Consider the following 14,698-nt stretch of genomic DNA (forward strand, 5'->3'; position numbering starts at 1 on the left):
TGATAGATTTTATTTGAAAACCTCCTAACGTCTCTGATATCTATTGAAACGAGACGTCAACGGGGCTAAAACCTCAGAGGACTGCGTCCTTAAAGGTAGGTTTCGCCCAACCAAATAAATATTTTTTTGTGAAATGCGATAAGCGGAAGAAAAGATGAAAAAACATATTAAAATATCTCAATTTAATTTCTTTGTGTTTGAGATTGAACAAATGTGTCTTGAATACAAAATTGAAGGAAATCCTTGATTTATTACGGTGTCCGTCAGACAAAATAATATGCAAATGAAGCTGCGATGGATTGTGTTGTCGAAGTTTGGCGCATGCGCATTGTCACGCACTAAAAGTAAACAAAATGGCTGAACGAAAGTGTGTGCGATGAAAAAAATATATCTGAATCGGCAACAAAGTGGAGGAAATTATAATGGATTCGGCAGCACCCTAGGATATCTATAGGGAATTAAATTCAGAAATGGCATGTAGCAATAAAAGAAACAGAAGCCACATCTCAAGCGGAACTTGCTGGGATCTGTTGGGACTTGTGTAACGGCATTGTACGTGGTGAGTTAAATTTCAACACATATGCCAGCGCACAAACAGTCGCAGACTAACTACATGTATATTTTGTGTACAAAGTTAGCGAGAGTGTGTAAGTAACATGAAGTGTTTTAGATTATATGATATGTATTAACAGTCCCTCGCACTTCGATTTGTTGTTGTTGTTTTTTAACTAAACATGCCGTGGCAAGACTGTCACTTCTATCTGACATTTTGTTGCACGCTTCCGTATGTTGCTGCGGCCTCGTTTTGAAAAAAAATACGTCATGTTCTATGTAAAGCTTGACTTCGCTCTATTTTTAGAGGAGTATTTTCCTGGTCAAGCTAGGCAACTGACCACCCATATTGTTCGCTGTATGCATTGAAAATGATCTGAAGATTATATCTATGTATAGGATAAATTTCAATTTCGTAGTCTTTATATTTCATTGGGCGAAACCTACCTTTAACATTATTGTTATGAAAACACCCGAGATATTTCGAGAGTAAAACTTGACAAGTAAAATATTTTGGCAGGAAGTGGGTTCCGAGGGTGTCTTCTCACTTAGCCAACATTCTGAATTTTGAGGTATACAGGTAAGGTATTTTGTTGGCCAGGTGAGACTAGGTGTGAAAGATAGAACAATAGCAGATAATTACAGGTAAGGTTATAGACTGTTTCATAAAACTTCCTACTTTTAAATCCATTAGTTAAATAAATTTCATTTTTAATAAATATATATCAGAATGGGCAAAAAAGTAATAACATTTTGAACATAGCTACTATTTTTTTAGTTATTTAATTCACAAATAAATATAAACCAGATGGATAGTAAAAGTAACTATATAGTGAGAATATAGCTACTATTTTAAAATTATTTCCACCTAAGTTCATCAGCAAGCAACACTAGAAATGTTTTTCATCACATTTTTACAGTGCATATTTTAATACATGTACAGTTCTTTACTGCAAATGTAGTAAATGAGATAAAATAAAATTAAAAAAAAAACAACAACATTAAATTCTACATCTTTTGTAGAATAGAGAGAGAGAGAGAGAGAGAGAGAGAGAGACAGTAACAATTGTTGGTCTCAACCTGACAGCAATTTTCTTCTTTCTAAAGCAAAAGAAATATATTTACCCAAATTATTTAATTCCTTTACATTTTGTGTATTTAATAATTGAATTTACTTTAACAAGCTAGGATTTCTGACATAATATGGTTTTATAAAATTTAAACTTCATACACCTTACATTTTATAACGAAATGGAATTCATCTTCAATATCATCATTACAAAATGAACATATTCTTTGATTCCTAGGTATATTCCTGTATCTTCCCCTCTCTATATTCAAATCATGTGCAGATGATCGGAATTTAGATATGTTTCTCTTAACTTTAATGTCTAGAAAATTATTTGAATAAGGTTGACAAAAATAATATGTTTGTATGAATTTCCTTTAGATGAATCATTTATCAAACGTATACATTCCTGTCTAAAAAGATCTTCTAATTTGAGTTTAAATCGATAAGAATCAGATTTAAGAAACGATTCCAAATCATATACATGTACGTATATGTATATACAGTATATATAGCCCAAACCACAATTGTTTAATTCCAATCTAGACTGAAAAATCCAGCTATGATTATTTTCTTAGATTTCTACTTTCCCTGATAATAGATAAAGAAACTCTTCTAAGTTCAATATTTACCATAGCATTAGTAATGTTTTTCTTCACACCAAGTACTCTTTTAAAGAAACTGCTTTGTACATTTTCAATGTCAGGAGCTTTATGAAATCCCCATATTTCACATCCATAATTCAAAAACACTGCTAACGTAAGAATTCACTATTTCGATTAATTAATTATAACAACACTTACATGTATCTCATATATTAGGAAAATATGTACCATTATTGCTCAAACAGCCTAATTAACGATGATAAAACAGCATTATAGTCATTAATGCATATACCATCTAATTATATGTACCAGTTCTACAGAAAGGCTATCAAGCATTATTATAATTATCAGAAGACACTATTTTTAGAATTAAAATTGCAAATCATACATTTTATTTGTTTTCTTTTCTAAATGGATCATTTTGTAAAACAAAGTAGTGAGTTACCATCTTGAAATGAAGGTTCCGTTATTGATAATTTGAAAAAAAGTTTTAATAGAATTATTAATGGAAGTACCTGAAAATGTAACTTTTAAAACTTCTTTCCTACACAAATCGATTTTAACAGGGGTTTATAAATATTTCATATCATAGAAAGTAAGAAAGACTATAGCTGAAACTCACTCAGGTGTAAAACTTGACATGTTGGCCATGTTACAGGTTCCAGCATCAGTATTCAAAGCATAGCGACATGCCAGACTCGCACATAAGCCAAGCATAAAAATGCAAATGTAAATATGCTAAAGCATACACCAACCAAAAGCGAGTTACATATAAAAATAGTACACCCAAAATAGGGAGGGAAGATAAAGGGAGGGCATTTGATCCCTTGATTGACCCCTGTGACTCGGTAGAATTCCAATCAAACTTCAACTTCCAGGTAAGTCTCGTTTAATTTTTCAATTCTACCTCGTCACGTGGTCAATCAGGGATCCAATGAGATTTTAAAGTGGCATGAGCTATGATAAACTAGTACAAATAGTACTAAATTAATTATGATTCAACAAATAACCAACAAGAAACTAAAGTTAAATGTTCTATTAAACTCAAAACATATTTACATTGTAAAACGACACTGAAAAGCATGTACCGGTACATGCATGATGTAGCGAACATTGTCCACAAAGTGAAGACATACTTTATATATGTATATGTGTCCAGTTTCACTCCAAACTAAGTTGCTCCACCAGCAGATTTGCATTACTTCTCAGATAAAACAGTTAAACCAAACTCACTACTACTGTTGTCACATAAAATTGGTTTCTGATAGAACTTGCGAAATACACAGTCTTTGTTCCATCCTGCTGTTTTCAAAATTGTCTCCAAAGGAACATTTCCTCTCATCGCCGCACTAGTAGATGCTGCCCGTGTACTGTGGGCTTTGAAAATTGTAGTGTCAATCCCTGACTTTTGTAAAGTTTCCTTTACCCACCGAGAAATTGTAGCTTTAGATGCAGCACCATGTGGCTTGCAGTGTGTTATAAACAGTTCACGTGTCTGATCACTACGAAGACTTTCAGTGAGATGCAGGTAATGTTCCATGGTTTTCACCACACAAAGTTTCCGGTTTCCACTGAACTTTGGCAAGACAACAGTTGGGTTAACATATCCTGGTCGTGTTTGTTTGATTTTGTCTGGTATATGAAAAACTATCCCAGATGGTGTTTTATGCATGTTATCCAAATTCAATAGTGCAAGTGTTTGACATCTCTGTCCTGTCACAAGTGCCACAAGAGTCACTAATTTGTAGGTAACTTGTTTCAAAGTCAACATTTCCACAGGAAATAATGATTTAAGGTACTTAAGTACAATATTAACATCCCAGGTAACTGCATACCTAGGTATAGCTGGTTTCCGTTGAAAAACACCTTTGATAAAACGACAAATCAGTGGATGTGTTCCAATCATAACATTACCAGGTAAAGTAAATACAGCCGCTAATGCAGATCTTGCTGTATTAATCGCACTGTATCCTAGTCCACCTTTGTAAAGTGAATACAGGTAATCCAACACTAGAGCTACAGATGGGTACATTGGATTAATCTTCCGTTTATCACAAAACAGAGTCCATTTTTGTATGTAGACATTGTATTGTTGTTTTGTACAGGTTCTCCAAGAATCCAAGATGACACTGGCAGCGTCCTCTGAAATTCCTTTACTTTTGAGATCTTGCCTGATATACGACAAATCAGGAGATTTAGTTTTTTCCATAACACATGAGTTTCTGTCTGAGAAGCTGGCATTTGTAGAAGTGTCTTTTTCGCTGATACATATACTGGTGGAGCTGTCAACACATGAAGTAGCTTGGGGAACCAACATTGGGTTGTCCATGCGGGTACTACAATCACCCCGTCTGCTTCCTCCTGACTTAACTTCTGTAAGATGTGGCTGATGAGGCTGAAAGGAGGAAACATATAACATAAATCATATTGTTTCCAAGAAACAGAGAAAGCATTTACGGTATAAGCTTCTGGATCCGCCTGCCATGACACAAAAGGTTTAACTTGATAATTTAATCTGGAGGCAAACAAGTCAATATCTGGTATACCAAATAACTCTGTCATTTTCATAAATATTTTCTTATCTAACATCCACTCAGTCTGATCCTCAAAACAACGTGATTTTTTATCAGCATCTACATTTGATATGCCTGATATATGTGTGGCTGTTAACCAAATGTTCCTTTCAAAACACCATTCCCACATAGTTTTAGCTATTTCATTACACACCTCTGATTTACTTCCCCCTTTATGGTTCACATATGCTACTGCTGTAGTATTATCCATTTCTAGTTTGATATGCTTATTAGAGACTTCACTACAAAAAGCTTGTAGTGTAAAAAGTGCAGCTTTTAATTCTAAACAATTTATGTGCAACTCTTTTTCATTTGTGTTCCATCTACCTCCAGTGTTATTGTCTCCCAATACACCACCCCATCCTTGATTTGAAGCATCACTCTGAATTACAAAATCAGGTACCTTCCTGTAGATAGGGCAGACACTTGTGGCTATATTCTGACACCACCATTTAATTTCATGATGGGCCAAGGGAGACAACTCAAATACAGCAGCAAAATTTCCTTTAGATACTTTCAATGCTGCTATTTTTTCCTGTTCTAGGGTTCTATAATACAGAGCTCCCCTGTCTGTTGCAGGTAGGGCGGATATCATAAGACCTATAAGTCGAGCTACCTCGAGAATAGTAATCTTAGTTCCAGATAAAACATATTTTGCATCAGAGATAAATCTGTCAATTTTCTCCTTTGTTAATGCTATAGTCATATCAATAGTATCAATGATAAACCCTAAATGAGTAAGCCTCTGAGTTGGTTGGATCACAGATTTTTCATCATGAATTATAAAGCCCAGAGATTTTAAGAGAGTTGATGTCTCTACTATGTTATCTAAACACTGACCTGAGGTCTCTCCCATCAAGAACACATCATCAATGTAACTGCTTGAAATATATCCCCGGCTACGGAGAGTCGCAAACACTGGCTTCATAATTTTTGTAAAATAGCGAGGGGCACACGCCAAACCATTAGGCATACAGGTGTATTGATAAAGCTGCCCTTTCCAGGAAAATTTTAAATATTTCTGATGGTGTGATGCAATAGGTACAGTGTAGTAAGCATCCCTTAGATCTATAGAGCCCATAAAACAATTGTCACTAATAAGATCTACTACTGACTGGAAACTATCCATCTTGAAATGGTGATATTCCACCTCTTCATTTAATTCCTTCAAATTTAGAATCATTCTGTATGTCCCATCCTTTTTTGGACGCACAAAAATAGGAGATATGAACTCGCCTGGTTCATTCTGACTTTCAACAATGACTCCCTTATCCAAAAGTTTCTTTACTTCATGATCAATAATAACTTGTTCTTTTTTATTAAATTTGTTTTCACGACAGGGCTTATTCTGCACAGGTTTCCTAATAAACTCTATTTCAGCCCCCTGCACCTGTTTTAATATCCATGGATCTTGTGTTATGGTTTCCCAACTTACAATAAAATCTTTTAGTCTACCAGCAATGTTACACATGTTTTCTCTAGCCTGTTGTTTTTCTACAGTCTTATCACTCTCTATGTCATGGTTATGATCACTCACCTGTGTGTTCTGTAGATTTATTGCTGGGCTTTCTTGACATGTGCCTTGCCTCGGGCCTGTTGGTATGGAGGGCGCCTGCCGCGTCCGCCTCTGCCTAAAAAACCTCTCTGTCCACGACCAGAACCTCTTTTAAAATATCCATCCTCATGATGGTAGTATGGTGTGTACCGGCCTCTACTGCCTCGGCCATAACCCATGTGGTAGGGTCGTCCTCGTCCATATGGACGTTGGATGAGCTGGTTCGTGACCTTATTAGTTGTGTTGATGTTTTGTACTTTTTGGAGCAAGTCTTCCCCAAACAAAAATTTGGTTTCATCCAACTTGTTGGAACACAGAGACTTGTATTCGTCTTTTAAGTCGGTTTTGATGATCTCCCTTCGACGAGACGTTATGTTTTGATTAGTTGATGTTACTAGACTGAGACTGTCTGTTACAAGTCGGAAAATATCATCATCTGACAGTTTTTGTGCACGTCCAGCCCTCACTTCCAAAATGTTATTAGCAATGTTCACAATGGGGATCATGCTTTTGACGAGCGTGGCCTGTATCTTTTGTAACTTAATGTCCTGAGACCTCGTTCCAGGTTGAATTTGATCCCATAGTTCTTGGTTTATTTTGCTAACAGTCAGGCTGTCACAGTTATTTGGACGTTTATATTTCTCCATGAGTTCCGTCACATGCGTATCATCAAGTCCTTGATCAACCATAGTTGTAACCACTTTAGCCAGTTCTGGATTTATGGCTGGCGACACTTTCTCAGTTTTGTTGTATTTGTCTTGTAGCTGTGTTAACAAAACACTTTCACTTTCAGTTTCGTTATTAGGCCTACTAGTACTAGCAGCCGTACTAGAACTTGTTGCTTGTCTATCAACTGCTGTTGTGTCTGAATTCTCCAACAACATCGACATTTGTTGTTGTGGTGCCAGATCACATACGCCATCTGTTTCCACATCCATTTCCTCCTCGTATGTATCGGCGTATTCGCCATTGTTCTGAGCGAGGCACTCAAAAATCTCTGCCTGCTGACCTCTGACCTCCGTCATAAAACTCGACATATTCTGCGACATTTGAGTCATGTGTGACGTTAGGGCACATAATGATTTTTCTAAGGCCGAAATATCGTCTTTCCTGCCACTGTACGACGATTGCGTCGGTACAGTGTTGTTGCATTCTTTGCGCGAGTTCGAGGTCTCTCGTTCTTCGCTTGTAATGGCGGCGGTAGGCCTGCTCGCAGGTTTGACCGACTTTGACGTGGATTTTTTCCCATCATTGTCATTCTTTTGATTGGGCTTATTTGATATCACCTTTTCTGTAATTTTAGCACCTGCATCCGGGATGAGGTCGAGCGGACTGCTGAACAATTGTGTTCGCTTGTCGTCCGTTTTCCCTTTTTTCAAAATGGCGTCCTTACTGCTGCCTGAGGCCATGTTGGCCAGAGTACTGACCCACGGTCAGTCAGACAATTGAACACAGATTACTGTGAGAATCCGCAGTAACCTAATATATCATTAATACCAAAATGTTCCTTGAATAATACTGACAATTATGTCAATAATAATTTTAGCAAAAACACTAAAATTAGCGCAGATTACCGCATAAAAGATCGATAAATTATTATCGATCTTATCTAAACAAAAGGAACCGTAGCGTCTGATGCTGGAACCGGAAGTGTCTTCTCATTGGATCCCTGATTGACCACGTGACGAGGTAGAATCAGTTTACAAAGTTTATCCTAAATTTTCTTAGAGTTGTCTTTCTTCCATTGTGGATTTACACGTACATGTGGCATAACGCAGCCGTGATAAACAAATCTCCATTTCGTCCTGAGATTTATTTGCTCCCGAACTAATATGATTCAAATTACAAAAATCATTATTGTAAAAATTTTGATGTTTGAGGTGAAACATTGATTTCATTTTTTCCGTTTCGGGATAATTGTCACTAGTAGGGACAAAACGCGTGGGACGAAGCGAAGCATTTTCGGGACGAAACGTCTTCATGCATTGTTAACAACATTTTCGGGACGGAAAGTCTAGATACATTGTAAACAATTCAAGTGAAAAATTTTCCAACCTAAGATCATTTGGATAGTGTATATGGTAAGGATATGAAAGCAGTTATCTACTTCTCCTATTTCAACATTACAGATACGCTTATTTCAGTAACTTTCATATTCAAAATTTGCTATTTAAAATTCCCGGTAAAATCAAAGTTGTTGAATACACTGCCGTTAGGAGCGCTAGTATCTGCGAGCAAGTTCTAAGCCAATCATATTGAGGAAATTGACTGAAAGAGAATTTTGCAACCACGATCACAATGGCGAGGTGATCCTCGATAAATCAGTCCCATGTTATCCACCGAACTAGGCACGTTTATTTGTGACCTTTAGATTTAATATAGAAGACTGGATTTTCTTCTTTTGTGTTTGTATCCGGAATTTAGAGGGTAACATTGTTCAACCGAGCAAAACGGATAATTAAATTTTAAAAGTTGATACTGCTCTTTCTTGAAATATGTTGGTTAAGAATAGGCGCTAGATAAGTGTAAAATATTTAATACTTATCATGGATTCGTGTATTGTTTATATATTCTCACGGGATATCTATCAGGTTGTTCTAGGTTTTCATAAAAACGAGTCTTGTTTCGGTGTAAGTTTACGATGACCAAGACCCCTGGGATTAGTCTTTGAAAAATCCTCTGTGTACTGAATGTATCTGCGACCATTTCCTTCATATAATCTTGGCTGTGAATTTGGGCCAACTCTCAAAGCCCTGTGCCCTGTACTCAAGCACGGAGTTTAGTCTTAAAGTATATAATAGGTATAAAAGTTTTTGTGGTGTGTTTCGTCCCAGGATTCCGAAGGACCACATCTTATTTTCCTCTTCAAACGAAATCACTGAAGCTTGGCGCTTCGTGATTCCTATTCCCTGTCCAGCTAAAAGTTTCATTTTGGCTTTGTTTGTTTGTTTGTTTGATTAATTAACGTCCTTTTAACAGCTATGGCCATGTAAAGACGGCCTCCAATATATGCGTTGTGTTGCGTGTATGTTGTGCGAGTTACGTGTTTTGGGAGACTGCGGTATATTCGTGTTGTGTCTTCTTGTATAGTGGAACTGTTGCCCTTTTTAGAATGAACTTTGTTTGTTTGTTTGTTTGATTAATTAACGTCCTATTAACAGCTATGGTCATGTAAGGACGGCCTCCCATGTATGCGGTGTGTTGCGTGTATGTTGTGCGAGGTGCGTGTTTCGGGAGACTGCTGTATATTCATGTTGTGTCTTCTTGTATAGTGGAACTTTTGCCCCTTTTTATAATGCTATATCACTGAAGCATGCCGCCGAAGACACCAAGCAACACACCCTAAACGGTCACATTATACTGAAAAAACACCTCAAACTCTGGAATAGTCGGCCTCGAACTATCCATTATCTTGACTATTCCACAGTTTGAGGTGTTTCTCCTTTCCATATATGAAGACCAATCCGAATGGTTTGAATTTGAAAAACCTAAATTATATTACCGAAAAAACCCAGCCGAAAAAGTCTGAACCCCGGGATTCGAACTTGTTCCACACCAGTGACGTGCTAGTGGTGATGATTCAGTAACAAATAGAAAATTCATAATTGTATTTGAAAGAAATTAAAATATTAATCAATATTTCCTTGTGCATTTATTGCAGAAAAAGGAAGTCCACAGTGAAGATGGGCTACATACCCCATGCAGTCACATTATATTGACAACGGGCGAACCAGTCATCCCATTTCTTTGTTTGTTTGATTATTTTACAGACAGGGTCATGTCTGGACTGCCTTCCATGTATGCGCTGAAGCATGTCGCCGAAGACATCAAGCAATGCACCCCAACCTGTCACATTATACTGACAACGGGCGAACCAGTCAAGATGGGTCCTTTTTGGATCCGTTACATATCCAGTGGGAGGAAGAGACTTTCTTACCACCTCTACCTCTATAACAGCAGAGGAAAGAATAAACTTTGCAATGAGTATGGGAAGACTATAATACATAAAAACTTGTACAGGTAGTATAGTAATACATTAAAAATGTGCAAAATGTTTTAAGGTCTAAACACTTTGCAACGTCATTTGGAAACCAAACCGACATTATTATGTTTGCGACCACTGCCAAAAAAGTAATCTGCACTGATGGAGCATATCACACTATCTGGACTATCACGGCATTGCACCTTTCAATTTTCAATGTAACTCCACCTGAAAACTGTTCTTCTGCATAAAGAACATTATGAGTATTTTGATTAGAAGACACAGCAAAAGCAACGTACCCATGGTAATCGATATTATCACGTCAGAGCCAATTGGATGAGGATTTGTTTGCATTACATTTGGAACAGCCTTTTCTCAAGCACATGTCACGTTATTTAGAAAAAAACAGCGTGGATCTAAAAGCAATGCAGAACAAATATTTGTTTTATGATCTTAGGAATATAGCATTGTTTGTTTGTTTGTGTGATTATTTCAAGGTCCTATTAACCGCCAGAGTCATATAAGGACTGCCTCCCATGTATGCAGTGTGTAGCGTGCGTGAAGTGCGATGTGCGTGTTTTTGAGACCCGCCGAAAAAAACAAGCAAAACACCCCCACCTTGTCACATTATACTGACAACGGGCGAACCAGTCGTCCCACTCCGTGTGTCTAGACCAGGGGACAGAACCAACCCAGAGCTAAGTGAGGCATTAGGAAAGAAGACAAGATCCTAACTTTAGTCGCCCTTTCCGATCATGCAACAACAATTGGAACTCTTCGTCATTTTCTCCGAAACTAGACTCGTAGTAGCCATTTTGGACTACTTTCGGTCACATGACAGCTGGTATGTGGGATCTCCTGGTGTCTTTGTTTAATTCTATGGTTTGTTTGTTTAATTCTATGGTATTATATTTACTCAATTAAGCAAATAGGCTGTATGGGCTGTCTGTGTCTTTAATCATAGATCCATACTTTTGGGAAAACCCATGTCATCTTTTTGTAACAGGTCTTATTTTCTTGCATTTTTCATGTAGATTTCAAATCTGTAAAGATAAATGGGTGTTCTCGAACTACTTTTTGAGATATTTGAGCTTGAAATATACCATCCGTGCAAATTTGCTGGCCGAAAATAGAAAAATTCATAAAATTATGTTTTCTGTAATATTAGGGTGAATGTAGTCTCGATCCTGTTGATTTTTTGTCCTAAATTTCTAACGATAGAACAATATACAAAACTCTTGTATTTTTACAAATGCTTACTAATTTTCGTTATTTCTCATGACCGTTTCTATACGTAATTATCATGTTTTGCCATATTTTGCCAAATTTTCACAATTTTGTAAGCTTGAAGTTTGTAACTCACAACCCTACCCCCATTTCATTCACTGCTAAGATGGGTCATTTTTGACTATTGTTTTAAAATCATGCCTCAAAAATATATTCCACATCAGTTCATATGTTTTTGTTGTATTGTATCTGGTTTATGTCTGTTTGTTATTATGATTTTCTCAAAATTTTGTGCTTTAAGAAAATCCGTATGGGATTTTTTAGAATTCCGGAATTTCGGTCCGAACGGGTCCCCGCTTATCATTTATTGCGACGAACCTTACTTCCGGTGTTTGAAAATCCATTCCCATTTACGGCAGGGACCGCAAAAACCTCAGAGATATCATCTAATGTTCACTTCATTGCTTTTATTTAATTTATTTAATGATTTTAAACATTGAATATTATATGAAGACAATTTTCAGCTATTAAAAATATCCAAGTGAAATGTCGTAGCTTATCGGAAACCATTCTGGAATTCAAAACAACCTCCGTAGCTTCCTGTCATGGGGAACGGGGGCAGTTGCCCCCCCTGCCCCCCCGCTTCATACGCCCCTGTGAAAGCAGAATTGATAAATGACCTGACTGCAAGTCTTTCTACAATTTGTAAAAAAGGATCCACAGTGCTGTTCGAAAAAAATGCGGTTGCATTAATAGAAAATGAAGCCTATTTCACCAGCATCATTGATTTCCTTTTGGAAATGTTAACATCTTTGATTGGTGAAGCAATTGGCACAAAGGTTGCAACTATTGCCATAATTTATGGCATGATCATGCACAGCAGAAACATGCAGGCCTCTGCCATACAGAGAATGTGGACTACAGCTGCTATCAAATGTCATGCTGATAACAAAGTAAGTGATATTTCTATATCATTCATGTATAATACATTTGTGCTGGTAGCTATTGGTTCAAATGACGTCAAGATATGTGGACAATTCAATCATTTCATTAGTGAATCACATTTCATTAAAGTGAATAAATTAACAGCAGCATCTTTTAATTTTATATGTGTACTTTGCTTACCATAAAGACTATCAAGTCTAACTAAACATTATACTTAAATATATATATATTAATTCTTGATTTGACAATGTAAAATTTAGAGACCCTGTTTGTTATATGGTATTTCCTTAGTTTCATCAAAACTTTGCTAATTAATATATATTTAAATACCATTTGAACTTAATATGAAATGCAACAACATATTGTTTAGTCTTAAATTTTCTTATTGTAGCTTCTTGAACGATTAAACAAGATCAACCTCACTTTGTCAAGCAAGAGCAATGTAGTGAAAGAGTTTGCTTCGGTGACAGAGAAGGGTATCTTCAAAGAGCTTCATAGTGGAAAAGATGGCAAAATAAATGGGGATAACCTTGACCTCCACGTTAAAACAAATGATGTTCGCATGTATAATCATGATAAGGATTACCATTTCTTTGCCAGTGGCTGGACCCAATTTCGTCTCCAAGAAGATGACATTCCTGCTGCTTTTTTGCAACAAAGAAATGAAGTATCCATACACAGGTTTCTACCATCAAACTATGAAATCAATCAGTTCCTAAAAGCAGTTAAAGTTCTGGTTGGAAGGGAAATCATCACTCACTGCTCTTCATTTAAATGGATGGAGCTAGTTGTGCCAAAACACATCACCCATGATTTGTCTGATGTTATGGTACGTAAATCGTCCTCCTATGTGATGCTGTTTGTTTGTTTGTTTGTTTGATTTATTAACGTCCTATTAACAGCTATGGTCATGTAAGGACGGCCTCCCATGTATGCGGTGTGTTGCGTGTATGTTGTGCGAGGTGCGTGTACTGGGAGACTGCGGTATGTTCGTGTTGTGTCTTCTTGTATAGTGGAACTGTTGGCCTTTTTATAGTGCTATATCACTGAAGCATGCCGCCGAAGACACCAAGCAACACACCCCACCCGGTCACATTATACTGACAACGGGCGAACCAGTCGTCCCACTCCCTGTATGCTGAACGCTAAGCAGGAGCAGAAACTACCACTTTTATAGACTTTGGTGTGTCTCGGCCAGGGAACAGAACCCAGAGCCTTCCTCATTGTACGAAGAGTCTTTCCAGCCTGTGCAGTAACAAATATGGTCACTGGTCAAGGTCAGATTGTTGCATGATTTTATTTGACTTTCCCGTTTGTGATTATGGATGACCGTGATGTAATGAATGTTATGATAATCGGTCACAGTTTAATACGTCGGTTACGTGATGATTTAACGGGTGAATGGTCAAATTTGGGGTTTGATAACGACTCGATAAGTGTTCATTGTTATGGTAAAGTTGGAGGTCGATTGAGAGATATCTATTCATGTATGTCTGATGCCATATCGACAATTAAGCCTAGGATAGTCTTAATCCAGATTGGAGGCAACGATATTGACTCAAGAGACTTTGAAAATGTTCGAGATCGCTTAGCGAGAGACTTGATTTCAGTACCTCAGTGGCTACGCGAAGGATTCTCTGTGCAACAGGTTGGGATGTGCAACTTTTCTATCGCGGGAAAACTCGAAATATTACTGTGCAGGATTACAATCATAGCGTAGATAGTGTTAATGATGTCGTAAAGTCAATGTGTGGATCCATTGAAGGTTGTTTTTACTGGCGACATAAAGGTATGAAGGACGCTTATTTTGATTGTTTGTGTCAAAGATGGAGTACATCTTTCGGACAAAGGGTTACGTAAATACAAGTACCGGACCGCTCCGTTTAAGGTTAGTAGTACTATGAACACACGTTGTGACTGCGCAGACTTTGTTTACATCTGTCCAACTCTATTCATTCACACCATGAACTTGGTAGTCATTGCGGCTGCGCGGAGTTTGTTTACATCCGCCCAACTCTATATGTATAGCGACTGCGCTGGATTGTTTACATCCGCCTATCTGGTTTTTTCAACTCATTTATATATGTGTCGTTCTACTTAGCGAGCATGTGTACCCAGAAACGATTACGTAACAGTATTCTCTTCAATTATATTCCTAAGCCAGCTATAGTTACCACAGCTCGCGTTGCG

The 14,698-nt window shown here is 37.3% G+C and overlaps 1 protein-coding gene across 3 annotated transcripts; it reads right to left on the reverse strand.

Moving 5' to 3' along the window:
- Window positions 1-3,247: 3,247 nt before the first annotated feature.
- On the reverse strand, window positions 3,248-8,053 carry LOC138310451 (uncharacterized). 3 transcript variants are annotated; one of them, XM_069251677.1, is made up of 2 exons: window positions 6,337-8,053; window positions 3,248-4,621 (listed from the first exon to the last, which is right to left on the reverse strand). In XM_069251677.1, the coding sequence occupies exon 1, from the start codon at window positions 7,761-7,763 to the stop codon at window positions 6,354-6,356; it is 1,410 nt and encodes a 469-aa protein (XP_069107778.1). In that variant the 5' UTR covers window positions 7,764-8,053; the 3' UTR covers window positions 3,248-4,621; window positions 6,337-6,353. The 3 variants fall into 3 exon arrangements, with proteins under 3 accessions (XP_069107778.1, XP_069107780.1, XP_069107779.1); XM_069251679.1 differs by lacking the exon at window positions 6,337-8,053 and adding an exon at window positions 5,127-6,314 and having other exon boundaries at window positions 3,248-4,612; XM_069251678.1 differs by lacking the exon at window positions 6,337-8,053 and adding an exon at window positions 5,127-6,314.
- Window positions 8,054-14,698: the final 6,645 nt, after the last annotated feature.

This window comes from Argopecten irradians, chromosome 16, assembly GCF_041381155.1.
Source record: "Argopecten irradians isolate NY chromosome 16, Ai_NY, whole genome shotgun sequence".
Lineage (NCBI taxonomy): Eukaryota > Metazoa > Mollusca > Bivalvia > Pectinida > Pectinidae > Argopecten > Argopecten irradians.